Raw genomic sequence first — 26875 nt, forward strand, 5'->3', positions numbered from 1 at the left:
ATGAGTATCCTAGGAAGGAATAGCTGCCTCTCTTGTTCCTTGTGTACCTACATGGGACTCCGCCTGGTGCAGGTGATTGCTCTGGCCAGGTTCAAAAGCAACATGACTGAGGGCTTTTTGTGGAGGTGTGTGTCCAAGTGCATCTAGATGTCAGTGACAGCCCAGACTCCATGTCCAGCTGTGGGGACATGTGTGTGCCAGCTTGGGCACCACRTGCACACCCGCCTGTGCTGGCCATTGCCACTGGACACAGGCTCTGGGCTGGGTAACAGCAGCAGGAAAAGTGGAGAGAGGGCGCATGACAGGAGGAGCTATTTGTTCAATTATTTACCAGATGTGTACACTGTACTAAAGACTTGTAAACATACTTTAATGGCCAGCTGTAAATCCAGGCAGTAACTGCCAGCTTCATCTCCATTAGATGTGTCTTAAGAACAGCAGAGGAAAGGCTCTGAATCACTTTGTTATAGGCTCTGTCAGCTCTGCAATTATGCATGTAAATCAAACAACCAATGTCTTCAGGTCAAAATTATTTGAACGTCAGGAAAGGTTTTATGGCCAGCAACTTCTCATTTGCTGGGTTGCTTACAGTTCCATGTCTTTCACAGATGGCATCTCCAGAACTTTGGGTTTCTGTCCCAGTGCCCCAAGTGTGTGGCTGTGTTTTTACTGACTRTGTTGGAAGTCTCTTTTGTTAATCACTGAAGCACAGCATCATTAGTGAGAAGTGCAGTGTACACAAAGAGGAACTTGCCAAATTACTAATAAGCAGAAACTCCATCCATCTTAATGAGACAGGGATAAGAAAATAGCAACCTAGAATATACACAATGGATCTTTCCAATCTGTTTATTTGTTCCTGTTAGAAAGTAGTTCTGAACTCCATCTCTTGCCCTGCTTGGAGATTATCACATGGTTTCCAAACCACAGGCATCTTATGCTCTTGCAAATCCTTTACCATGAGAAGGATAAATAAATAAATAAGTGGACAGACACGTCAAAAATGTTTAGAGGGAAGAGGGCAGATAGGATTGCYGCAGAGCAAGAAGCATGAAGCAGGTGTTTCCTCATAGTGGGCTGTCTCCTGCTCTCTTCCTCTGGGATCCTCACAAAAGCAGCCAAGGGTCCCCATGTCCTCWGGCATCACTCTTGGGCCGAGACTGCCACCATGCCAGCCCAGCAGTGTGATTTACAGCTACGCAGCGACCAGCAGCACTTCCCGAGGTTACTCTGGCAACCCAGAAGGGGTTTGCACCCACACCAATGTGCCTGCACATCTGTGGTCCCCAGCCACATTTTTCTTTTGTTGGGTAAGGAACAACTKGCAGTGCCTTTCACACACACAGCCCGGCTGCTGCTGTTTTATTGAACACCAGCGCTTGCTGTATTTTATCCAGGCAAACTTTATATATGGTACAGACRCTCTCAGCAGCCTGCACCTGGTCCAGGGCAAAGCTGAGCCTAGTGTAGAAGAATGTGCTGTAATGCAGCAAATTATTACAGGATAAATATTTATAAGCCCCTGTAAACATTTGCCATTGGTTGCCTCCTGGGACTAGGGGCAGACAGTCAGAGTTTCAGCAGTKCTGAAGTATTAGCTCTTGTAGTCCTTTATATGTTATCTCAGCTAGTAAACCCATTGTTGATCACGTATAGTTATAACATTTAATGGTGCTAATTTCACACAAACAGGAGACATTGGTTGCAATGGTTGCATGCCTTGATCTTGGCCCTGCTGCTGGCCAGCTCTTGCTGGAGGTGTGTCCTGCAGTCCCGGGGGCACTGGGCACCTGGCTGAGGCACCAAAGCTGCAAAACKTCCCTGTGCAGGTTCTCTTATAATGGGATAAGGGAGTGTTCCTGGCTGCACCAGTGTTATTGGAGTCTTGGAACAATCTGCTGGGAAAATTAGAAAACACATGGCAAAACCAACATCCTCCTCAGGGGTTAACCCTGGCAGGGGCTGTCACCTCTCCGTGGGCTGAGGGAGTCCTGTCTAAAGGAAATATTCCCCGGGGGTGTCCAGAAGCTGTCCTGCTGCAGGGGTGGCCTGGCAGGGTGTGTGCTCCATGTGGGCAGGTGGGCTGCCTCTGCTGGTGCATCCTCTCTGCCCCAGAGGGAGCATGGGCACCGAGGGACAGTGTGAACCCTGGCACAGCACTGCGGGGACTTGTAGCCAGCTCGTTTCATCTCCCCTGTCACTGCTGCCTCTGCTGGGGCTGAAATGGGGCTCATGCAGTGGTGGGAAACTGGAGCAGAAATGCCAGGGCAGGCAGGGCCATGACTCCTCCATGCCCTCAAGTGCAGAAGTGAAACAATGAGCCCTGGGCAATAGTGCTTGTTGCATGGGAGTATCTGGGGGCTCCACTTTGCTGCTCATGCACGAAAGCCAGTCATTTGGCAAAAATCAGCTCACTTAGCAGGCTTTGTTCATAAAGAGCCAGGGCCTGAATGGGCTCAGGGCTAATATATTCTATTATCCCATGCCTGCCTGTTTCCCCAGGGCAGCATGCAGGGAAAGGCGCATTCCAGCACGAGGTGGTCAGGGCAGAGTGTGCCCAGTGTGGGCAGAGAGCACAGGACAGGAAGGAGAAAACCGCTGCCAGCAGCATGGGGACATGTCACCTGCCACCCCTCCTTGTCACACTGAGCACCCACTGCAGGTGGACACCGAGCAGGGCATGAGGGCAGAGTGTCTGGTCCTGCAGGCTGCTGGGATGAACAATGGAGCCAGGAATAGGCACGGTTAATTGGACTGGGCTTTTCACAGGGCAAAAGAGGTCTTGGGACAGCCGGAATGGTGTGTGGTGCAAAGCCTCTCATTATTCAATAAGAAAATGTTAGCCCCTGTGGGAAAGGCGGCAATAAATGGCTATGACATTAGAGACTAGGCAGAGATTTAAGAAGCACTGGGCTACATAATTATGAAGAGAAATGGCTACACAGGCTTCACTCAGAAAAGTTCATACTTAGTTGGAAGAGGTTTGTTGGGAGAACAGCCCTTCTTGGGCAGCTGCTTTCTAAGAAGTCTTATACTGTGTATTAAGCAACTTAGTGACCTAGACCAGAGCTGTWAACATTTTCTTTTGTTTTGKKTTTTTTTTTTCCTCCTTCTCCGTGATTTCTTTTCTTTTTAAAGAAAAAAATGGTTTGCCAGCAATTGTATTTGCTGTTCAATTGTATTTCAGTTTACAATTTACTCTTGGATTCCCATTCAGGCGCTGCTGTCATGAATGTGAGTATCAGCCAGCGAAGAGAGAAGGGAGCCAGTAAAGACCTTCCCTGGGCCAAGTTCAGGAACTGTCCAGGCCATGCACGTGGTCAAATTTAGCAGCCCAGGCATGCTGAACTGTAGCTTTCCTGCTTGCATCAAGAGCCATGAACTGTGGCAGCTCAGCCGCTACTGTTCAGTGTGTCAGAGCTGCAGCCATGCCCACTGGACAGTGTGGGACACTCCAGGGCACAAATCCCTGGAGTGACCATAACAGCCCATTTACCTGGTGCCGTGTGTTTTTTGCTGACCTGAAGCTAACCGGAGCCCTGACTGCAGTTTTATTACAGTGTTACTGCTGKTGCCTTTGGAGAGCTCTCCAACTTTTGAACAAGCGTTTCCCAAGTCCCACCTTGCCTGCCTACCGATGATATTCCTATCACATGCCTCAGCCTGGAAGAGAAGCATCATAGCACTGCCAAAGTCAAACATACCCATTGCTGCTCTGCAAATAGAGAGGCTCTGGACTTTCCTGTGAGCTTGCCAWGGAAAATGGAGAGGCACTGACACAGTTTGGTTCTCAGCCAGAGACTTGTGTCCATGGATGTAACACCTGAGTGCAAGTAAAGATGCTTGAATAAAGCTTCGAGCAGATCAGTGCCCTATTCCACATCACACCTGTTTCATGGGACACAGCATTATTTTCTAATAATTTCAGTGTTCCTAAACTGGTTTTAGTAAAAGCAAAATGCCCGAATGTCTCAAGGAATGAGAAGTTCATTTTCTGTTTCTTGGTGCTAACAGTGATCTGTGCTTTGCCACCATTTCTTGAGCCCAGGTAGAAGGAGAGAGCCTGCTTCATSGAACTGCCTGTTTCATTCCGCAGGTCCCTTGTTTATTGCTAAATTCTTCACTTCATTAGCGGTGCTAACTGACTGCTCTCTTCTGCTGGTGCTCAGGTGAAAGTGGCTCTTTCAGGCTTCCAGGCTGCAGAGYCTCTTCCATTTAGCGCTCAATGAGGTGTGGTTCCTGTTTTGAATAGTACCAGCTGTTGGAGCCAGAGGCAGCAGCCGGGAGGGGAGCTTTGGGGAGATCCAGACTGGGACAGGGACCTGTGAGCACAGGGGCAGAGCTGCGCAATGGCCGATATTGGGCACGATAAGGCAGCTTCTCCCACCCGGCCGGCTCGCACCGAGGAGCACCCGCTGTGGCCCGCAGAGGCACGTCTCCATCCTCCACAGCTCCTCCTCCTCTCCATCCTCCACGCCGGCAGCTCCTGCCTTTGGAGAACAGCGAGTCTCTGCAGGCCCTGGGGAGCACAGCATGGCCATGGACCGGTGCTGCACTGCAACAACAGGGAATGCAGCTCCTGCTCCTCCACACATTTGGAGCCGGGTACCCAGATGCGATACCACCTTACAGAACAGACCCTCTTTCTCTCTCGTGGTTTTTTGTATGTGGTTCCCTCCAACCCCCGATGCCATAGTTTCTGTTAGAATTTGTCTGCTGGGAAATGAGTTCTGCCCSGTCCAGTCCAGGGTCACAGAAACATCTGCAGTCTTGGAACAGCCGCTCACAATCGCCGGGACCTCCCAGAGCCGCCACGGCTTCAGCGCCCGGGAACGGCTCCGGGGCCGGGACGGGACGGGCTGAGGGGCTGAGGAACCGGGACGGGACGGGCTGAGGGGCTGAGGAACCGGAACGGGACGGGCTGAGGGGCTGAGGGGCTGAGGGGACGGGCTGAGCTGAGCTGGGCTGGGTTGAGGGGCTGAGGAACCGGGACGGGACGGGCTGAGCTGGGCTGGGCTGGGCTGGGTTGAGGGGCTGAGGGGACAGGCTGAGCTGGGCTGGGCTGAGATGGGCTGAGCTGAGCTGGGCTGGGCTGGGCTGAGCTGGGCTGGATTGAGGGGCTGAGGAACCGGGACGGGCTGAGCTAGCCTGAGGGGCTCAGGGGCTGAGGCGCCGTCGGGGCCGGCCCGGGCAGGGCGGGGCCGGGACGGGGCGGGATTGGCTCCTGCGGCCGCTGATTGACAGCGGCGGGCCGGCGCGCGCTGGGCGGCTCCGCGGTGATTGGCTGTGGCGGGCTCACAAACCCGCGGCGCGGCCGGAGCGCGGCCAGAGCGGGGCCGGAGCGGGGCCGGGGAGGGAGGGCGGCGTTCCGAGGGGCTCTGCGGGCAGCGAGCGAGCGAGCGAGGGGCCCCGGGTGCGGCCGCCGGCAGCAGGCGCCCGGCGGGGAGGGGAGCGGCGTGTGGTGCTGTCGGGGCCACCGTCGGCGGTCGCGGCGATGGGCAGCGCAAGGGGGCCCGCTGGGGCCGTCCTGCGGGCGCTGGTGTCAGTGGTCGCCGCGCTGCTGGCCTGTGGCGTGGCCAGCGAGTACGACTATGTCAGCTACCAGTCCGACCTGGGCCCTTACCCTGGCGGGCGCTTCTACGCCAAACCCCACCAGTGTGTGGCCATCCCTGCCGACCTACGGCTTTGCCACAGCGTGGGCTACGACAAGATGGTGCTGCCCAACCTGCTGGACCACGAGACCATGGCCGAGGTGAAGCACCAGGCGAGCAGCTGGGTGCCGCTGCTGAACAAGAACTGCCATATGGGCACCCAGGTCTTCCTCTGCTCCCTCTTTGCCCCCGTCTGCCTGGACCGTCCAGTCTACCCGTGCCGCTGGCTCTGCGAGGCCGTGCGTGACTCCTGTGAGCCTGTCATGCAGTTCTTTGGCTTCTTCTGGCCAGAGATGCTCAAGTGTGACCAGTTTCCCCAGGATGATGTCTGCATTGCTATGACGGCTCCCAATGCCACCGAGGTCTCCAGGCCCAAAGGTAAGGTATGGCTGATGCTGCAGCCTTGTTCCTGGCACTCCTCTCTGAGCTGACAGGGCAGGTGTTAGTCCGGGAGGGGCCTCATGGGTCTGAAGGGGCTCTCGTGGCAGGAGGAGGCTCAACTGAACTCTTCTTGGCAGCAATCTTCCTCCAGCCTCTGAGCACTTTCTGTGCCCTCGTGTCCCAAGGAAGGTGGGATACCCTGCCAGCTCCTCATCCCTATCCCGGAGCCAAGCCTTGGGACAGGCTGTTTGGGACATGGCAGGTTTGTGCCTGTTCTGATTCCCACACAGGCACTGGGGCTGGGCTCCAGCCCTGATGGACCAGAGTGTGACCCTCCATCCTCAGATACTGCACTKCTCTGCTTCTGCTCCAGCCTGACTCCTGCGGGGCTGCTCTGGGCAGCAGGAGGATGTGTGGTCTCCACGGCAGAAAGTGGCAGGAGGAGGCTGACTGGAGTCAAGAGTGACAGTAGCCCTAGCAAGATCCCCCAAGTCCAGTGCAGTTCTAGGGCAAGAGGATGGGCAGCTGGTGGCTGGGCGTGCAGTGGAGATCCAGCCCTGCCCTCGGGTGGCTTGTGGGCTGGAGAGGAGCAAGAGATCTGCCCAAAAACGAACAGGGAAAGTAAACGTAGATCGTGTTTGTTTCTATTGCATGCGGCACGTTTTTGTGGTGCCAGACTGGCTTGTTCAAGTTGTAGTGAGTCTGGTTTGTTGCTGCAAACTTGAAAATAAATAAAGATCTTGGTGTCATTTTGGCGTTTGCTATTGGAGGACCGTGAAAGGCTGGCCGGGGGGGTGTTTGTAGAGGGAGATGGCAGAGGGCTCTGAGAGAGTGCAGTCCTTGGTGAGCAGAACCTCATTGAAAGGAATTGGCACTCCTGATTCCGCGGGAGGGTTGTACCGGGGCTTCGGGGATGAACTGGGCAGGGGGCTGCTTTCCGTGGCTTCTGTGCTGTTGGAGCTCCTSCGGAGGGTCGTGTGTCCTCTGCAGTTGTACAGACAAAGGCTGTGTGTTGTGCTCGACTGGGAGAGCTAAGGAGAGCTGAGCCAGCCAGCAGGGAGTGTCCAATGTCGTCCTGCCCGTCTGGAAAGGACTCGTACTTTGGGGATCCCTTCTGATACAGGGCAGGAAGGGAGTGTGSATCCTGCAGCAGAGGGCTGACACTCAGGTGTCTGCAGGAGCTGTGTGGAGGCATGGGGAGGGCAGTGGAGAGCACTGGGGTGGTGATTTGGGAATGGCAGGTGGAACGTGAAGCTCATACCTGTGCCAGGGGATCTCATTGCCAGGGACTGAGCCTGTCCCCACAGTGACAGCAGCACAGCCATACTGGCTTCCTTCTCATGTCTTGCCCTGACGTGATTGCTGGAGGAACCTTGTAGTTTCCCAGGAATGTTTTAAAATAATATGTCCTATGTGAACCTGGGCCCTCGGTCAAGACTGCTCCGATGTCCTGTATTGCAGGTACAAAGGTTGCTTTTATTTCCTCAGGGACTTGCAGCCAAGCATGCTCCTGGGGCAGCTGGGTCTGAGCTGCCCCTTCCAAGGTCTGAAATGGAGTCTGAACTGTTTGCAGGTCATTCATTTTACAGACATTAATGAGCCAAGACCTGGGAACAGTATTCTGAATGATCAGAACCTGCCAGRTTTTCCATTGTGTAGTTTACTGACTTTCTCATTGCCTTTCAGAGCTGACTTGGAGGCAGCACTGTGGTGGGACACTAGTGGTTTTTTTGGTGCCTCCAACAGTTTAGAGTGAAAAAAGCAAACCCCACGTTAATTGCAAACCCCACTGTTGTGATGTAAACCAGCACTGCCGGGTCTCCAGCACGCCAAAGAGGATCCTGCTGATGGCCCTTAAAGCACCTGTCCCTTTGGCTCTGGTACTGCCACCTCCTGCAGGTGCAGTCACCATGGGTGACCTGCGGCTCAGTCCTTGTCCCTGTGCTGCCTGGGTTCTGCTATGGGCACCCCATCGATGGTTTGTGTGTGYTTTCTGTCAGCACCAATTCCTGGAACCCCTTTGGTCTTTGGCACAGGGTGTTTCTGGTTKATTCAGAGGGTCAGAACCAAGCAGTGTCCCCCCTTTTCTCTTGGTACTAATAAAAAAAAACCCTTTCAGTATTTTTCCCCATTAACACCTCGAAATTGGAATTTGTTTCTGTGCCTCTCAAAGAGCTGACCTGCTGAATTCCTTTCTCCTTAAGCACAGGCGGTAAAGCCTGCAGGCCCACAGGATGCATCAGGGGAGTTCCAGATTAATACAGCATTACACATTCCTTCTCTTGCCCCTGGAGTAAGCCAGGCWYTGGAAAATGGTCAGCAGGGAAYGAGCGAGCTGGAGGCAGRCTGAGGCTGTGCTTMGAGCTGCTCTGTCAGCTGCAGCAGATGGGCCCCAGCCAACCTGCAGTGGGCCAGGACGTGGGCTGGAGATGTCTGCACCCCCTCTCCCTTGTCACCATCTCATTAAAGCCTAGAAAGAAAYATTCTGACTGCTGGTTTTATCAAATCTCCAAAGTCTGTTTCTGCCTGAGTCACTGAGTTAGATGGTGATAGTGGCAGTTGCATGTTCGGGTTCTGGAAGGTTACTCAGACCAGGGGCATCTCTCAGAAGGACAGAGAGTGGCACGGTGGATGTTGGTGCTGTGAGGGCAGACTTGTGACTTGCACACAGGAGCAAGTGGAAGGCCAGTTGCTCTGCATGTGTGATGAATAAAGCCATGGTACATGTCCCCAGGAAGTAGCATTTGGCACAGGACAGATTTGTGGGTGGCGACAGGGGAAGAACAAGCCACAGGAAACAAATGTCTGGCCTGAGCCCCCATGGGGCATCTGTGGCTGAGGAGACACGACACTATGGCCGTGGCTGTGTCTGCCTCTCCAGCCGTGCTGACTCTGCACGCCCTTTTTGGGACACCTCTCTGCTTTTGGCCCAGCAATGCTGTGGGTTTGCTGGCCTGGCTGCGGGCTGAAAGGCCGTGACTGCTCTGTCTRCATGCAGGGACTGGCAGATGTTTTGCTACAGTGTTGTCCCTGAGAATAACTCCCTTGTGTGGGAAGAGCCCTCCATCCTGCTGGACCAGGAACAAGCAGCATCTCCCAGCTCAATAAATTCATCTGCCAGTAGCTCAAGTCTACGTCTGTGCTGCTGGGTGGTCTCTGCTCCAGCTGCAGATGGGAACTGGGAACAAACTCTTATTCTCTGGGTGAAGTGAGCTTTSCTCCCAGGGCAGATCCCAGTGAAATCCCCTGGGCTGGTATTCCTCAAGAGGTGTATGTTGGCCACTGCCAGTGGTTGGTGAGCCATGAGGCTGCCATGGGCTCAAACCAAAAGAGAGTATGATCACTGTCGGTGGTGGGTCTGTCCCTGAGCAGGGCTGCTCTGGGACAGGGCAGGAGGGAGGATGGTCAGGGGCTTGCTGAGCACTGCCTGGGCAGCCTGTGGGGTGCTCTGTGGCACTGAGGGGAACATTGCACTGCACTGAGCTGTCCCAGTCCTGCGTTCCCTTGCCTGGCACCAAGGTGGCCCCTTGGCACTTGAACCTTCTCTGGGCAGTGTCCTCCTGCTGTGCTGGGGTTTGGGAACTGTGTGTCTGCCCTTGGCACTCCAAGGGAGGGAATGTCAGCAGCTATGGGCCATCCCCATGGCAAGCAGCTCCTCTCAACTCAGAGCCTGGCCCTGAAAATTCCTGTCTTTGCCAGTGCTGTCCTTGTGCTCTTAGCAGCTGCCTGCCTGTGCCTGGCCCTGACAGTGTTGCAGTAGGGTGGGCAGAAGGCTGYCCATGGTCACTGCTGCCCTGTAAGCTCGTGGATGGCTCCTGACCCCAGGAGGGTGATGTCCCACAGAACTGAGAGCCCTGGCAGGGTGCATGGGCGTGTGTCCCCCTCGAGGGTGGCAGTTTGACAGCATGGGCAGTCTGGCTCTGCAGTGCTACTTGTGCTGGCTTCTCACCACCTCCCAATTGTCTTCATGTCTTTTCTTTTGCCAGGAACGACTGTGTGTCCCCCTTGTGACAACGAGATGAAGTCAGAGGCCATTGTGGAGCACCTGTGTGCCAGCGAGTTTGGTAAGTGAGAGCACTCCAGACATGAGGAGGCTTCCCCATGGGCAAGGGGCAGCACAGCTCCTGTGGGCTGCACTGGGACCGCCAGGTTTCCCTGTCTGCAGCAGTGCCAGTGTAGCCTGGATCCATCCCAATCCCAGGCTGTGTGCCTCTAGATGTCAGTGTGGCTATGTGGAGGTGCTGTTGGGAGGGGACTGCACTGGATGTGTCTGGGATGTGTCTGGGATGTGTCTGGGGTGTGTCCAGCTCCCGAGGGCACCCAGGGACAGGGGGCTCTGCTGGCAGTGCCCACAGCCCGCATGGCACCGGTGCAGGGCAAATCTCCTGCCCCTCCTGGCAAAATGGGCTGTGTTACAAGGCCCTGAGCWTGGGGACACTGCCAAAGCAGTGACATTGCTGTCAGCCACAGCTGCAGGCAGAGACCCAGAGCTGGGCACCTTGGCAGGGGATGGGGGCAAAAGTTGCGTTGTTCTTTAGTGATCCTGGGGTGGAGAGACGTCACCCCTGATGTTCCCAAGCTCGTGTGCTTGTAGGAATGGTGCATAGCATGGACCATTATTCTGCTTGCAAGTATGAAGGGGCAAACCAGTCTCCYTCCTCCCCATACTGTTTGTGCTGCTGTGTTTCTTTTGAGCAAAGTTGTGCTGCTCRTGTCAAATCTAGGTGTAAAAACCCAAAGCCAGTCCTTATCTAGCTGCAGCCAAGCAGTGAGTTTAAGAAAATGCAAAGCTACTTGAAAGCTTTGTCCTAAATATGAGTGACTCAGACAATCAGAGGTAAACTGAACTTCTTTAAAAAAAAGAAAAAAAAGGTTATCACAAGGAGAAATATCATCTTTCTCAGATCAAACCCAGAATTAACTGATTTTGACATCCTTGCTGGTGTATGTAACTTTCCTGGAAGATTATTAAAGGCATATTGAACAAGGTGTGCATTCCTGGGGGATTAGCACTTGAATGTGCCCTGTATTGGAGTGTGCTTATGCAAACCCRAACCTGCTCTGCATGCTGGTGTGTTACCCTTGCTGCTGGAAATGAATTCACAACTCTCCTGCAGATTTGGTATGCCAGAAGTCCTAAGTTCAGGGCAGACTATTTCTACCAGGGAAAAGCATCAACGGGAGCACCCATGTAATAGTTTCCCAGGAATGTGCATACTTCCAGCTTGGTTGGGAATGGAAGCAAGCATTCAGTCTGTGGTCTGGCTGGGGAATGGGAGGTACTGAGTGCCTGGAGYTGGGGTGCTCAGAGCTCTGTCCTGGGCAGGCATTTGATGGGAGCTGAAGCAGAGCTGCCCCTGCCCCACTGCACACACGGGGAGGGACTGCAGGGAGTTTCCAGCWGGTGGGGAGGGACAAATGGCTTCTGGGATCTTGGTTTGGACAGGAGCTGCCTGTCTGGGCTTGTGGTGATGCAGAGATATCATCCCAGTCCAGGGGCTCTGGCCTGGGGACCCCCATCCCAGAGAGGAGCAAGGGGCACTGGCTGGTGGCAGCAGTGGRTCTGGTGCTGCTGGGTCACTGCAATAGCAGTCCCCTTGCCAGAGGTGTGASAAGTGAGCTGAGGTGGTATCCTGCTGTAAGCAAGTGCTGGGAAGGGAAATACAAACTTATCCACGTGCTTGTCATCAACTTCTGCCACTAAATACCCTCCCGTGCTGTGGGACAGTTACACCGTGGATCATTGTTTAGTCTTGGGGGGTTACTATCATGGGGTGATTTCTCAAGGAAAGCTGTTTTTCTGGCACTAAAATAAACTCCCAGACCTTCAGACTGAAGTTTCTCATGCATGTCCACCAAGGTAAACACTTGGCAGCTGACAGGTTACAGATCCTCATCAAAGCCAGACATGTACAGTAAATGTTTAAACTAACATGTGCTGCATGGGGCAGCTGTTAGTAGCCCTGCACTGATTCCCACTGTGTCGTTACTTCAGGTTTCTCTTAAATCCCAGCAGCTCGTTGCAGACAAGAGGTGAGGAGCACTGCCAGGAGYCTGCCAGCCTCATGGTCCAGCAGAGCTCTGGGTTTGCCTTTGTTTGAACAAGGCTGAATGCAGGCTCCAGGGTGCTGGTTGGAGGCCTCTCCTCTGAGAGTAGGACAACTCTGGGGTGGATGTCAGTGTGGGGTGCCAGAGCCCTGGCAGGGCACAGAGCAGCACAGGGGGTGCTTAGGGGTAAGTGCAGTGTAGATTTGAGTGTAGTGCTGSTGTCCTGGGGCAGCAGTGGATGCAAGAGGAAGCACGAGATCGGCCTCCAGCACCCCCACAGCTGCCTCCCCCAGCTGCCCTGGGCTGCAGCCAGAGCTTGTTTCTTAGTGCTGGAGTTCATTCCACGCTCTGTTTCTCTTAGTGATTTTATTTATTGTTTCTGCCCTTTCTCTGGGGTCTGAGGGGATCCTGCTGAATGGGCTCTGTGGCACTGGGGACTGCAGAACAATCAATACATGCTGTTTATTTTTTGTCCGTGACTGACAGCTCCTTGCCTGCAGCCTTCTCCTATTACAGCCCTAATGTGTCTTCTGGCAGGTTTCCTYCTTCCCAGCAATTTCTAAAGTAAGGAAAAATGAAGCTGAAGGAACAGTGGAGCTTTCCCTTCTCACACATTCCCTTTCCTGCACATGAGGTGCTGAAGTGGGGGCCCTACCCATGCAGGCAGGAGAACAGCAGAGACAATGTCCTGGTCCCAAACTCTCCTGTGCTGMAAAAGAGCGGTGGAGGTGCCCGTGGGGAGCAGGCATGGTGCATGGTAGAGGGTTGTGAACATAACACAGGGGCTTCTGCTCTCACCTGGTCACCACCCCAGTACCAGTGCGTCCTCGGTTGTACTGGAAGGTGTTTGAAAGGAAATGGTGAGAAGGGCTCRTGGTATGTTGATCCTGCAGCCCTCTGGGCCGCTGTGGCATGCAGGGGCTGGTGCTGCCAAAGCAGCCTGTGGCCACAGTGCTGGCCTGGAAAGGTGCCACATGCTCCTGCTGTGGATAACCCCCCTGGGTCAGCTCCTGCCTGACWGCCACAGCTGAAGGTTGAGTCTGTCTGAGCCAGCGTGTCCTGGGSTCTCAGAGGTGATTCTGGCCCTTCTCCCAGTCGGTGCTCAGACAGATTTGGTATAGAGCAGGGGACTGGAAAGGCCAAGGTTCCCAGTGAGGAAGCTGTTTGCTTTGGCAGCTCAGCTGTGTCCTCGAGCCAAGACTTGACCTATCCCTCTCGAGCCTTTTGCCTGCTGCAGGGCTGTTCCCAGGGCTGGGGAGATGCCAGGGGAGCTGCTGCAGTGCCATGGTTCCACCTGCCAAATGCCATRTTCTAGGAAAGCTGGAGGCTGCCTCCCACTGTGGGGTGGTGAGCTCTCAGAGCAGGATGTGTCAGAGTGAATGTGCCCTCAGGCAGCACTCCTGGTGTGTGTGGGACATGCCAGAGCTGTGTGTCTGGCTTGCCACTGGGGAACTCAGCTCTCATACCTGGAAACCTCACCTGGAATGTGGGTTGGTGTTTAGGGRATGTGGCCCAAGTAGAGGGAACAAGTCAGCGTGGATAAGGGAAGTGATGCTCACGTTGAAAGGTGTTGCTGCTGCTGCTGCCCACTTGATGTCATGGAGCTTAGAGCTGCTTGAAAACTACTTACTTCATTTTCCAGATTTGTTGCAACCTGATCTGGTTCAGCATCTTTAGCTCCTTAAAACTGGAGTCTCTTTAGCTCCTGAATTTGGAAAACAGATGGAATGAAAATTTCACTTAGGTTTCCAGTCCTAGATTACTTTATTGTACATGAACAGTGTAACACGACAGGGCCCTTGGCAAACCCAGGGGATATTTTTGGCACAGGGGCAGATGAGCACCATTGTTCCTCTTTTCAATGTAGAGGCTGGGAGCAGGAGGGTGATTCTGAGTCCTGCTGCCTTGGTTGGGATTGTCGTGGTGCTGTCCTGCTGCCTTGGGTTGGGATTGTCATGGTGCTCCTGTCCAGGAAGCAACATGTGTTTGCAGCTACGAGTTCCAGCAGAGCAGGACTTCAGGGAATGATGCTGTGGGGACCTGTCTCCCTGCCAGARSCAGAGGTTCTTGTGGACTGCCTGCAACTGCCCTGGGACTCAAATGAGAAGGGGCAGCAGCCAACAAATCACCTCTCTAAGCACTAGTTATCTGCAGCTCTGAAGTAAACTCCCAAATGATGAAAATATGTTAGCAATTTTTGGCCATATGTGCTTTTCCCTAAAAACARGGCAGAGCCAAATGGCACAGAAATGATGTTTTAATGTACAACACGTTTTCATAATTTTTCCCATGTATGCAAAATTCCTCTTCATGGTCATGGCAAAAAACTTTTTTTTGGGGGGGGGGGTTAGGTTTGCAAAAATGCTGAACCCAAAGAGGAGTGTATTTTCTATGGAAGTTGTATCACAAAAACTCCCCTTCTCCCTGGGAAGGTGCAGGCGTGTGATTGCATGCTGGGCTCTCCACAGCTCTGATGCAGACAYCCAGCACTTGGAAACTTTCTGCACAGCACCGCAGGGCTGGTGTGACTGCAAACCAAATTGGCCTTTTAAATGATCCTTTCAAGAGTCTCTACCTGCCTGGAGAGCGGGGATATCACCCAATTTACTCAGCTAACATTTGTGCTTGGCAGCTGAACAAGTCCATTCTCMAATGGGAAGTGCCAGGTGCTTTGCTGGAGGAAGGAGAACAAAGATGTCAGTGTTTCACCGTGGTGCTTTCCTGGGCATGGGGCAGCTCCAGCTCAGCTGCAAGGGTGTTTGTGTCACTCRTGGCCAGGGTGATGCCATGGAGCAGAGGGTACGGGAGCAGAGGAGGGAGAAGGGCAGTGCAGGAGTGGAGCAGGGCACCCACTGGGTGTCTGCAGTGGGCCAGGGCATTGCTGCTGTCCCGGGGCCCAGGCTCAGCTGCCCCTCAGCCTCACAGAGCCTTTGTGCCAGTCAATCCTGCTCAGGAGTTGCTTTGTTTTTCCCCTCTCCCGGCTTGTTTTGCAGCTCTCAAGATGACCATAAAGGAAGTGAAGAAGGAGAACGGGGACAAGATGATCATTCCACGGAAGAGGAAAGCACTGAAGCTCGGGCCCATCCGGAAGAAGAACCTGAAGAAGCTGGTGCTGTTCCTAAAAAATGGGGCGGACTGTCCCTGCCATCAGCTGGACAACCTCAGCCACTACTTCCTCATCATGGGCCGCCAGGTGAAGACCCAGTACCTGTTGACAGCCATCTACAAGTGGGACAAGAAGAACAAAGAGTTCAAGAAGTTYATGAAGAAGATGAAATCACCCGAGTGCCCGACTTTCCCATCCGTTTTCAAGTGATTGCTGGGTGGGGGGAGAGCCGGGGGCTGGAGCTGCCGTGGGGCAGTGGCTCAGTCTCGCTGCTCTGCAGTGGGGATGCTGGAGCCAAACCCTTCTGCTCCTCTGTGCTGCTCCTGGGAGCTCTCTCACTGACCTCAGCCCTCCTGCACATCCACTGCTGGCGTCTGCCTGACCTCCTGGGCGTGTGATGAACGTGCACCAAACGGGTCACACACATTTGTGTCTGCAGTGTCTAAAGAACTGTTACTGTACACTGATGTACAACCATTCAAATAGCAGCTGTCAGGTAAAGAGGGCAAGCAGAGGGGTGTGAGGTGATTGTAAAAGTTCACATGCTTACAGAAACAGCCCTTGTGACCATGTCACTCCTTCCTGTCTTCATGGCTGCAGGATTGCCCTGGATTCTTGTGTGAGCCAGAGCTGGCTAATTAGACAAACGTCCCATCCTCACCGTCAAAGTTAATAAACGAGTAGTGGAGCACCCGTTAAAACCTCTGATAAGAATTCCTAATAGCTAATTGCCCTCACTGTAAAAAAATGCCATTATAGTCTAAACCTACTTAGTTTAAGCCTTAACTCTGGTTCCTCGTGRTGCCTTGATGGGCTGGAGCCCTCCCTCACCAGCATCTCTTGTAAAATATCTCACTGGGTGCTTGCCTTGGCCTCTGCTGCGCCAGCTGAGCCCTTTGTGCCCAGTGCTGTGCATGCCCAGGTAGCCCTGGAGCCTCTGTGCATGCCCAGGTGGCCCTGGAGCCTCTGTGCATGCCCAGGTAGCCCTGGAGCCTCTGTGCATGCCCAGGTAGCCCTGGAGCCTCTGTGCATGCCCAGGTAGCCCTGGAGCCTCTGTGCATGCCCAGGTAGCCCTTGAGCCTCTGTGCTGTGCCCAGGTAGCCCTGGAGCCTCTGTGCATGCCCAGGTAGCCCTTGTGCCCAGTGCTGTGCATGCCCAGTGTGTTGGTGCATTCGCCATGGGGCTGGGGGCAGAGGGGTCTCTGCTTACAACTGTGCCTTTGGCCTTGTGAGGCCCTGTCCCAGCAGAGTCCCCTGTCCCCTGTCCCCTGTCCCAGCAGTGTCTCCTGTCCCCAGCAGTGTCTCCTGTCCCAGCAGTGTCCCCTGTCCCCAGCAGTGTCCCCTGTCCCAGCAGTGTCCCCTGTCCCAGCAGTGTCTCCTGTCCCAGCAGTGTCCCCTGTCCCAGCAGTGTCTCCTGTCCCAGCAGTGTCTCCTGTCCCAGCAGTGTCCCCTGTCCCAGCAGTGTCCCCTGTCCCCTGTCCCCTGTCCCCAGCAGTGTCCCCTGTCCCAGCAGTGTCCCCTGTCCCAGCAGTGTCTCCTGTCCCCAGCAGTGTCTCCTGTCCCAGCAGTGTCCCCTGTCCCCTGTCCCCTGTCCCTGCAGCTGCCCTGCCCTCAGCCTGGGTGAGGTCCCATGCACGGGTGGCCTGAGCTGGTGCTGCCCATTCCTGTTGTTCCATTTTAAGCCTGTGCAAAGGTTCATTTGCTGGCCTGCCTGGGGCTTTGGCTGGGCAGACCTCATGGCCAGCTCCTCCAGCTTGTATCACTCCCTCACTTTACCAGGGATGCTTTTACAGTTCCTTTAAGCTGCTGGCAAAGTACCAGGGTGCACAAGGCCCAGGACTTGTCCCTACAGAGCTGCAGGGAATGTTTTGTCTCTGTCTTTCCCTCTTGGCCGTTGCTGTGGGACCCATCAGTCTGGGGTTTTGTCTGTTTGATCTATGACAACTTAYCTGTCTGTCATTCTATGTCTTCTTTGCCCTAATCAAAATGTCATGTTTGTATGATTTCAAATAGTTTATGAAAGACGAAGAATGTCTCACCCAAATGATTACATTTATTGACTAAGCTGAAATTCATTATTGTGTTAATTGGACTAGTTCTCTTCTTCAGAGACCCAATCACTCCACATTCATTATCCTTCCTCCTTCCAGYTAGTATTCTCATCCATCACCAATACTCTGAGAATGAATGTCTGAGGTCTGAGATAATCCTGTTGTGTCACAGTTAAGTGAAATAACAAATCCTCATTTTTGAGGTTTGAACCAAGCCCACTCAAAGCTGGTAAATTAATTATTCATTACCTTGGGAGTGGTGCTTATTCCCCAGGTGGGGACAGAGCCATGGACTTGGTTGTAGAAGAATTCCACGAAGAAGCCAAGTACTCCAAGRAATGATGTTTCACAGTTAACAGAGAGATGGATTTAGGATGTGAACTTTGTAGAGTCCCYCTAGGTTGTCTTAGACCACCATTTGTAGTAGTGTTGTTCCTTTATTGCAAAATTAATCATTGTAGATAATGTGCTTTATCAGTGAAGTAAAAAAATAAATAAACCATGGGCTTTAAAGATCACAGGTTGATGAGGTGAAATGATGGAGAGGGCTGACAGATGCAGTGTGGGGTGAGGGGTGACACAGCCGAGCTGTGCCAGGCTGGAGCTGCCCCATTGCCCCCTCCAGGGCTGGGAAATCAGSCAAGCATCTCCAACTGGAGCTGGGCCCTGCTTTCATCAGCTGTTCACAGGTAACCCAGGTGTGCAGGGAGAACAGCACGAGGAACAAAAAACCAGAAAGAGTTCAAATGGAAATCACTAACTCCTTCCCTTTGCGGCAGRTGGAGCTGCACTGAGCGTGATCTCTGCTCTGTGTGGTGCCTGGGCAGGCAGGGATGGACCCKGAGCTGTCTGTGGCTGTGCATGGTTTCAGCAGGGAGGGGTTGCTGGGTGAACATGCACAGGCTCAGCTGAAACTTTCTCCAAAGCCACAGTGAAACTCTGCTTCCCCCACCCCAACAGCAGAAACGGTGCAGAGAAAGTGCTCCACTGTGTTTCAGAGGCTGCCCACTGCAACATGCTGGATGACCCTGAAAAAGGACAGACATGCACACGGAATTAAAGCCACCCTCCACCCCAAGGCCAGAGCTATGTTTGTTCCCTGGCTCAGAAGTTCTTTTTTTCCATCCCAGCCAAGCTCAGCATGCCACAGTGGCACTGCCAAGGAAAGAGAGCTCCCTCAGATCTAGTGAGGAAAAATGTCTCAGTGCCTTTAGCAAGTGCTTTTACAATCCCTGTTTTGCAAAGAAACAGACTTTTTTTTTAAATTTTTTATTGCTATTTCTTCCCCAGTAATCCCATCGGAGCCTGTGAGTGTGCTGCTGTTGGATAAGCTGCTCCCTTGAGGCASTCTGTAGCTGTCCAAGCATTATTGAATTCTTGTTGGAAGGGGGAGTGGGGCAGGGCAGCAGCTCCTGTGCTCTGGGAGCTTCTCCGTGCACTCAGAGCCACGGGCAGGGTCCAGAACTCTGCAGCTCTGGCTCCCCAAAGCAGAGCCCATCCTGGACAGGAGTGTGCCTCATCCTGGCAGGGTGGCCCGTGTGCCTCAGGAGCCTCACAGCCTCTGGAAATGGTGCCTTTGTTTCAGGGACTCCCCATCAGAGGCTGGAATCTCCTGTGGGGCACAGCCTGCCACAAGAATGTGCCTGCAGAGCAGGAGCTGGGTCTGCTGCCCCCCTGCCCTGGCACAGCCTGGCAGTGCCCAGCAGCACAGGGAGCCCTGGCTCAGTCTGCTCTGGCACATCACAGAGTGAATCTCTCCATCACCAGGGCACGGGCACACTGAGCACAGGGCTCCTCACAGCTGCCAAAATCCCGAGAGCCACGAGCAGCTGGCAAACAGTCTCTCCTTTCTGCACAAGTGTGCTTGGATGGGGAATTCACTGCAGTCTGAACCATTTTTCCTTTGGAGACAACAGGAGATGTTTGCCAAGCCAYTCTGTGGGGAGCAGGGAAGGCAGCACACGGCTGGAAGGTGCCTGGTACAGTCAGCACAGCAATTTTTGTGCTCCAGCTCTCTGCTCTGGTTCATGCAGGAGCAGCTCATGGGGCTGCCCCCAAAACTCTGCTGCTTTTTCTGTGGCTCAGGCTGGGGCTGTTGTGCTTTTGGTGACCTGTGCTGTTGGCACTTTGCTGCCTCAATCTGACCCTCCAAACTCTTGAGCTGCTAACGTGTCAGAGAGGCTAATTTTTGGGAGGTGAGGTATTGTATATGGATAAATTATGGCCCCAGAAGGATGGTAGAGTGTATCTCTGGTRTTACKTGGAAAGAAATGAGGAGATGAGGCMTTTGCCTTGGGCAGGAGGATGAGCACGTGTGCAGCCTCTCTTGTACGATGTTCAGAAGTGCATTAAACTCCAAAAATAATGAACTGCAGCCCCTTGAGGCAAATGACACTTTTAAATTGGTCATCCTCAAGCGAGGGTGATTCCACCTAGCCCAGACAGCCTCCCCAGTCGCTGCACAGCAAGGGCAAGTACCCGTTTGGAGAAGGCTGAGCTGTTTGTGGGAGCTCTGAGGTAATTTGACATTTGTGAGGCCGTGTGCCTTCTCACAGGGCTTGTGGAACGGTGATGGCCAGGCCAAACCGCTCACTGGCATGTTCACGTTTGTATCTTAAACAATCTTTAATAAAATGTTGATATCAGTGTAAGTTTTTATCTGAGTCATGCTCCTGGATTAGCACTTGCCAAGAGTTGAGGTTTCACTAAGGGTGACACTCCACAAGTGATTCAACACTGTCCTGCACAGCTGAACCCGTGCAGCCCCAACTCCAGAGTGTTTGCAATTTCTTCACCATTTCATAGTTTTTCACTTGTCCCAAATGTTTATTTAATAATCCTGGAAGACCTTTTAAGCTTTGTGGGTTTAATGTTTGCTAAATATCCTGTCACTTCCACTTGTCCTGATAATTCCCATCCTGTGCTAACCCAGCCCCAAAAGCCCAGGAGGGTCCCTGGGAGCTGAGTGGGGTTTTGCCAGTGGGATCATTTTGCCTTTGCATTACCTCAGCCCCTGCACTCTGATGGACCCTGGCAGTATTAGTTTCACAAATTCATTTTCCTGCACAAAAGCTTTTGGTTACTTTGGGATTAGGGACTGTTTAAAGTTCATTGTTCTCCCGAGCTGCCTTGTTTTGCTGTAATGCTGAGATGCCTGGGCTGTAGGAACCYAATCCCCCTCCTCCTCCAGCAGCCCCGCTCGCTGAAAATCTGTTCTCTGCTTTAGTGCAAATTGTTGATGGGAGATAGCAGCGGGTCTTTCTGCTCCCATTTAATGTGTCAGCAGAGAAAGACATCTGCTTGCAATTATGGGCATGGCCTTGCTGAAGGATTGGCCTGGTAGATTTTATAAGGTAATAGGAAATCTTTATCAATTCGTAATTCCTGGTGTCAAAGAAAGGAATAAGTTTCATTTAAAATTCTCATCTTTTATTTGACAAAATTGTAGGATAAAACATGAGATTGATATCGAGGGAAGAATCCACGTGCTCTCTGCAAAGAGTGAGTCCTGGATTTCCCATTCAAAGCTCTGAGCACGTGAGGGTCAGTCTGGGCAGAGAGTTGGCTCCTCTGCTGATCGTTCACTGCCCTCTGGGGCATTTCCAGAGAGGCAAATCCTCTTGGAAACGATTTGCTGCTGCCTTTGCAGCGTGATCTGGAACAGGAGCATTGTCCCCAGGGCCGATGGATGGGCTGGCTCTGGGCTCTGCAGCTCCTCAGTGCAGAACAGAGACAGCTCTGCCCATGCCCGCAGTGCTCCCCTGGCTGCAGCTCCCAAATCCCTGGGCTGGGCTCAGAATGGACCTGCAGCTCAGAGCTTGGCTTGCAGGAGGGCTCTGGTGTGTCTGAGGTGTTCCCAGACTGAGCTGTCCCCATTGTCCCCACTGTCCCCATCCTCCAGCAGCACCAGGGCTGGGGGAGATGCTCTGGGGATGGTCCTGAGTCCCCGTTCCCCTCTGTGCTCAATGGTGGGAACTCACCTGTCTGGGTCACACAGTGGGAAATGTCCCAAGAGCTCTGGGGTTTGCACCTTGTTGCAGTTCTGGTGTGCTGCTGTCACAGAGAATGTTCCAGAGCTCCCCAGTGTGCTCTGGGCTCCCCGCACCGGGGCTGGTGCCTTTGGCTGAGGTCTGCAGTGATTCAACCCTGGTGGATTTGCTACTCATCCTCTGCTGGTYTGGAGCATTAGACTATGCAGGATCAAGTCTGATTTCCCCCCCTCCCCAGTTCTTTAGTAGCTGACAGTTGTTACCAGCATGAAGTACTAAGTTTTTATTTTCAATGCATGAGTTCAGGCTCGTTAATCACTTCCAAATGKCTCCGTCTAAGGGCGATATTGTTTCAGCATTCAGCCACTAATTTTTTGCAATCTCTGAAATAAGACTCTGCTCTTGAACATGTGCTGGAGAGTTGTTTCTTTCCGCTGTATTTTAAAAATATACATGTGGTTTAATTCAACAAGAGGGCTAGAGGGGACATTTTTCCTCCAGTCCCCCCATTCCCTCCTTTCTCTTTCGAGCTGTATCTGCCAAATCGCCCAGTTCTGTGCCAGCAGCAGCCCCCGGATGATCCCAAATGCATCTGGGCTTAAGAAATGTGTTTCTGGGCAAAAAGAGCACTGCTGCCCTGCAATCCAGACTGAGCTGTACCCGGGGTCAAGGGCCAGCTTGGGCTGCCTGTGCCAGACTCAGGGAGAAGGGCAGAGCTTCTGGCAGGGCCAGAGGAGTTTTCCTGGAGTCATCTCCTTTATTCCTGCAGCAGGGAGGGCTGAGCTTGCTCTGCCAGTCTGCAGGACAGGACAAAGCCCAGCTTTGTGATGGGCATTCAGGCTGATGGCCTTGGAAAGTCTGTGAGTGCTGCAAGGACAGAGGAGAAATGTCAGCACCTTCCCAAAAACACTCATGGCTTCAGCAGACACTGAAAATCTGGGGATATATCARAGCAATGGGGTATGATTCTTCAAAAATGTGAATTGCAGGAGGGAGTCCTGCCAGGCCTAAAGCCCTCAAGGAACTCAGTTGTGCTTGGGCTCAGGGATCCCAGAGAAACATTTATTTCTGTGACTAAGCTGGCTTTTATGTGTCCTGGTTTTTGTAGGACAAACAGCCCCAATGGCACCCTCTGAGCTCGGTGCCAGGGCTGCTGCTCTGGCAATCTTCCCCAGCGAGTCCTGCCASTYTTACCTCTGCCTTCAAGAAAAGGATCATTGGCTTTTGTGGCCCTGGAGAGCAGCCAGGGAAGCAGCCTGTCCACCCCATGCCCTGGGGCTGCAAAGGGCTCTGCTGGCCAAGCAAAGCTGGATGCAAGCTGAGGGAAAACAGATGGTTTCAAGATCAGGCCCATCACATGAATGAGGAGTCAAAGTGCTGATGGATGGGGCAGTGTTCAGCTCAGGCATGGAGCCAAATGCACTGCTGTCCTTCCCAAGCTGTGGATCTGCTGATGACCAAGAGCACAGACCTTGAAAGGGTTCAGCAAAGCCTGGCTCAGAGCAGAGAGCTGGCCCAGCTGAGCTYGTGCTGCAGCTGTCATTTCAGCTCTGCTGCAGTGTGGTTCCAGCACAGCTCAGGGGTGCATTTGCATTGCAGTCCTGGGCTGTGCCCGTTTGAGGGGGGTTCAGCTGCCCTGTGGCACCATAACCCTCTGTAGGATCAGCAGACCCCTCCCCAAAAAGGCTTTTATTGGTCCGTGATAAACTCTTGGTAGCAGCCTGACATCACAAAATGCCCCGTGTGCACTGGGAAAACATGACTTTGGCAGATCCTGGGTTGATGGTGAGCTGGGATTTGGCATGGCTGCAGAAGTGCCACTGATGCTGGCACGTGTCCCTCTGCTGTGGTGACAGACACTTGGAATGAGTGGCGAGGCTGCAGGAGGGAGTTRGGACTTGCACTGCTTTACCCTCAGCCTCAGAAAATCTCTAGGAGGAAATTTGATTTGGAATAGTTCTTCCTGACTCCCAGGAGAAGGCCCAGGAGGGGAGGTCTGAGAGGGTCACTCATCAGCAGCTCATTAAAGGCAGAAACCCAAAACCCCAGGGAGCTGCCACGGGTCATTGGCATGGGCTGCTCACGCTGGGATTTGGCAGCTGGGAATGCACATTGTTCTCTGACCTGAAGCCATGTCCAAAAGGGGATGTTTTTGTTATTTTTAGCATTACATACTAAGTGTTCCCTGTTTTCTTCCCATAGGACCAAATCTGATATTTGGTATTTACTTTTGGAGATGTGGGTGCTTTATTTCTGTAAGATCTTTGGGTAGAGTTGTGTTGTATTTTCATTTGCATTTTTCATATTTCTCGATATAGAGTTTTGTGTTTGAGAGTGTGCATGGCCTGAGGGAGGARCAGACTTCACCCTTGTTCCTATGGAGAGCTGGGATGGCAGGGGACACTGAGGGGTGGCTGTGGGACCTGTCCTGCTGGGGACACTGCAGGGRAGAGCAGGGTGTTCATGGACAGTTTTCCATGAGCATCCTCTSCTGCAGTGTCAGCATCCTGCCCCTGTCAGGATTTCACCTTTTCACCAGGAGCATCATCCCCTGCTCTGCCTCCTGGTGCAGCTGCAGTGTTTGAGAAGGAAGGAGAAGGAGCCACCAGAATCCCTTCTACCCCATCAGCATTTGCACATCAACGTGCTCTCCCTTTGGGGTGAATTCAGAAAAACCATATTTGCAGCTGAGTACCCAGCTAACATCTGGACCAGCAGTTGATGTCTCAATCCATCTCCAAGCACTTACCCTTACCTTTGCCTGTTCTCTGTACTGTACAGAGAGGCAAAAATTGCAGAGGGTTGGAATGTGTTGGAATTGGCACTTTGGAAAATGCACAGTCTGCTGGAATGTGCTAACATCCAGCTCACACAGAAGGGCAATTAACTCTATTTATGTTCATGAGCCTGAATCTCAAACTGGCTTCAGAAAGCAGCTCACTCACATTAAAGGGCTTTATAATCATTTTGCTAAAGTATTCCTTTTGAAAACATTTTCGGTTTCTTAAACAGTTAGGATATTTATAAAATATGGCATCAATTACTACATATTTCTTTATTCACAGTGATTAAACAACCTATAATTATATTTAAGCCTCTTATTTGTATATCATGGTAGCATTAAGAAAAGCTCTGTGATTAGTCTGGGTGTTTTTCTTTCCAAATAGCAGAGGGCTGCAGTCTCCTCTCTCGTGCTTTTGGTGTTGCCCAAACAGCAGCAGAGAGGTGTCTGTGCCCAGCCAGGGGCGGGCTGGGCTGGCAGGCTGCTCTGACAGGTMATGTTCAGCTCTGTGTTTCCTGGACTCGGAGTGCAGTGTTTACAGCAGCTTCTCAGTCATTTACTCACAGGAAAACATTTTCCTGGCTCCTTTTTGCTCGCTGTGGAGCAGTGAGGGCTGCAATAACCAAACCCTCTGTGGCAGCCCCACTGCTCACAAAGGCAATGTGAGCTTCCCCTGCTGCAGGTGGGGTGCAGGGGACAATGTGGGGTGCAGGGATGATGTGGGGTGCAGGGGATGATGTGGGGTGCAGGGGATGATGTGGGGTGCAGGGGACAATGTGGGGTGCAGGGGATGTGGGGTGCAGGGATGATGTGGGGTGTAATCAGAGAGAACACCACAGTATCCCCTCTAAACCTGCAGTGGTGGCTCTGCCCTGTATCTTGGATGGAACAGGAGCTGTGCTCATCTCAATTCTTGCTGAATGTTTTCTCTCCATCCAGTGTAGGGTCAGTGCCTAATCCAGTGTCGCTCATCCTTCTCACACCCTTTGATTTGTCCAAACAACACGCAGGTCTCAGGACGGGGATTGCTGTGCTCAGCCAGGACTTTGTGTGTTCTTGGGTCGGGTGTCTGCCGAGGTAACGCTATCCCAGTGTGAAACCCTCCCTCCTTGCTTTACTGAGGAGAATTCCCAATCTGTGCTCGTACAGTTCCTGGGACACGTGCCTGGAGATGACTGAAGAACAGCCCAGATGGGACCAGCACAGTCCCCCCGCAATCAGGAATTGTGCATTGTGCTCTGTGCTGGATGCAGCTCCCACAGGATCAGCCTGGGACYCTCCCAGGTGCCACTCTGCAGTTTATGCTCTGCTGGCGAGGGACAAGCCATTGTTTCTCTCTTGGCAGAGTGGCTGAGAGAGTCCCAGCACAGCAGGGCCAGGGACTCTCTTGCTCTTTTTATGGCTCTAATATTTGCATTGTTTCTGCTGACCTTTGTGCCCCAAATACTGCTCCACTCTTGTGAAACTGGGGCTTTCTGCCTTGGAAAATCTTGGCGAGGGAGAAGTCTGTACAGTGGGTGAATGAAAGATTCATTTTCCCACCCTGTTGATCTTCCATGGCCCTTCTGTTCACTTAGGGATGGAACAGTGATATAGATGTGTAGAAGGAGCAAATAGATTGGTCCATGGTCACTCAGCTCTGCTGCACGTGGTGCAGGRTGAGATACAGGAGAAGAGCATCCTCGGCCCATCCAGGTGGGCACACGTGCTTTTCCCATCTATTAAAGTCCTTCTTGAGGTGGAATGGCTCAGGTCCAGCTGGGAACGCAGAGCTCCTGCTCCTTGATAAGCATCTCTCAATACCTGAACTGTTTCCTCTGAGTCAAAAGGATTCAATGGCAAGATACTTGTATCACTTTTGTGCAAATATCAGATTACAGCCTAGAAACCAGATTGTCTGCAATTAGATGACTGAATTAAAGGGAAGACAGACAGCATCATGTACAATATGAACGAGGYTCATTGTTTGCCTGCAGATACTGAAATTTCTTCAGTTCACTCTCAGAAAAGCACTGTTGTGTCTTCCAGAGTGGCACAGAATTAGATACGCTCTTTCTTTCAGCTTTGGGATGGGGTTCAAAGTTAATTCCCTGCAGATCACCTTACTTTTGAATAAGTGGAGCTCCTCCTGCAGTGCCTGTGCTGGGAAAAAAACCCAACTGTGAAATCTGCTGGAGCTGCTCACTGGGAACAGGAGCCATTCAGAGATATTTCTCCCAGCCTGGTGGAGCACTGGCTGGCCAGGAGTGAGTGCTGTGCTGCAGGGGAAGGGGCCCTGTGCAACTGGAACTGCCCCAAAGCAGAATGTCCCAAACACTCTGGTTTACGTTTGACCCTCCAAAATACATTTTTCCCTGTTTAAGGTGTGTAGAGGAGGAGGAATTGTCTAACAGGAGGGAAGCATGCGAGTTGTCAGATGTGGTTTGCTGTGATTACACCTCAGCTTTTGACTCGGATCCCTTTAGGGCTGGGATTTGGTGCTCACCAGCCTGCCCAGCACTGCAGCTCTCAAATCCCTGGGAGGKTTGTGGAGATGGATCACAGAGACTGGAAACTCGGTTTGTCATTTGTGCTGCCCGTGAACAAGGTTCAGTGGTGGGCTCGGCCGTGCTGGGATAATGCTCGGAGTTGCTGGTCTTAAGGGTCATTTCCAGCCTAAATGCTTCTCCGATTCTCTGATGCTGTGATCCTGTTTCTGTGATTCCACGATTCCTTGTCTCGCAGGACATCGGGCGGCTGTTCCGGGGAGTCACAAAGGCCCGGAGTGGTGCCAGAGGCTTTTTCTGCTCTCGAAGCGGTGCGGGAGGGTGAGGGTGTGAGGAGGGTGAGGGTGTGGGGAGGGTGAGGGTGTGGGGAGGGTGAGGGTGT

The 26875-nt window shown here is 52.8% G+C and overlaps 1 protein-coding gene across 1 annotated transcript; it reads left to right on the forward strand.

The window, feature by feature from the left end:
- Positions 1-5368: 5368 nt before the first annotated feature.
- Positions 5369-16314, forward strand: SFRP1 (secreted frizzled related protein 1). The gene is made up of 3 exons (XM_057384503.1): positions 5369-6029; positions 10019-10096; positions 15074-16314. The coding sequence occupies exons 1-3, from the start codon at positions 5495-5497 to the stop codon at positions 15394-15396; spliced, it is 936 nt and encodes a 311-aa protein (XP_057240486.1). The 5' UTR covers positions 5369-5494; the 3' UTR covers positions 15397-16314.
- Positions 16315-26875: the final 10561 nt, after the last annotated feature.

Source organism: Malurus melanocephalus, unplaced genomic scaffold, assembly GCF_030028575.1.
Source record: "Malurus melanocephalus ecotype Western Australia unplaced genomic scaffold, MMel_1.1 scaffold_712, whole genome shotgun sequence".
NCBI classification, from domain to species: Eukaryota; Metazoa; Chordata; class Aves; order Passeriformes; family Maluridae; genus Malurus; species Malurus melanocephalus.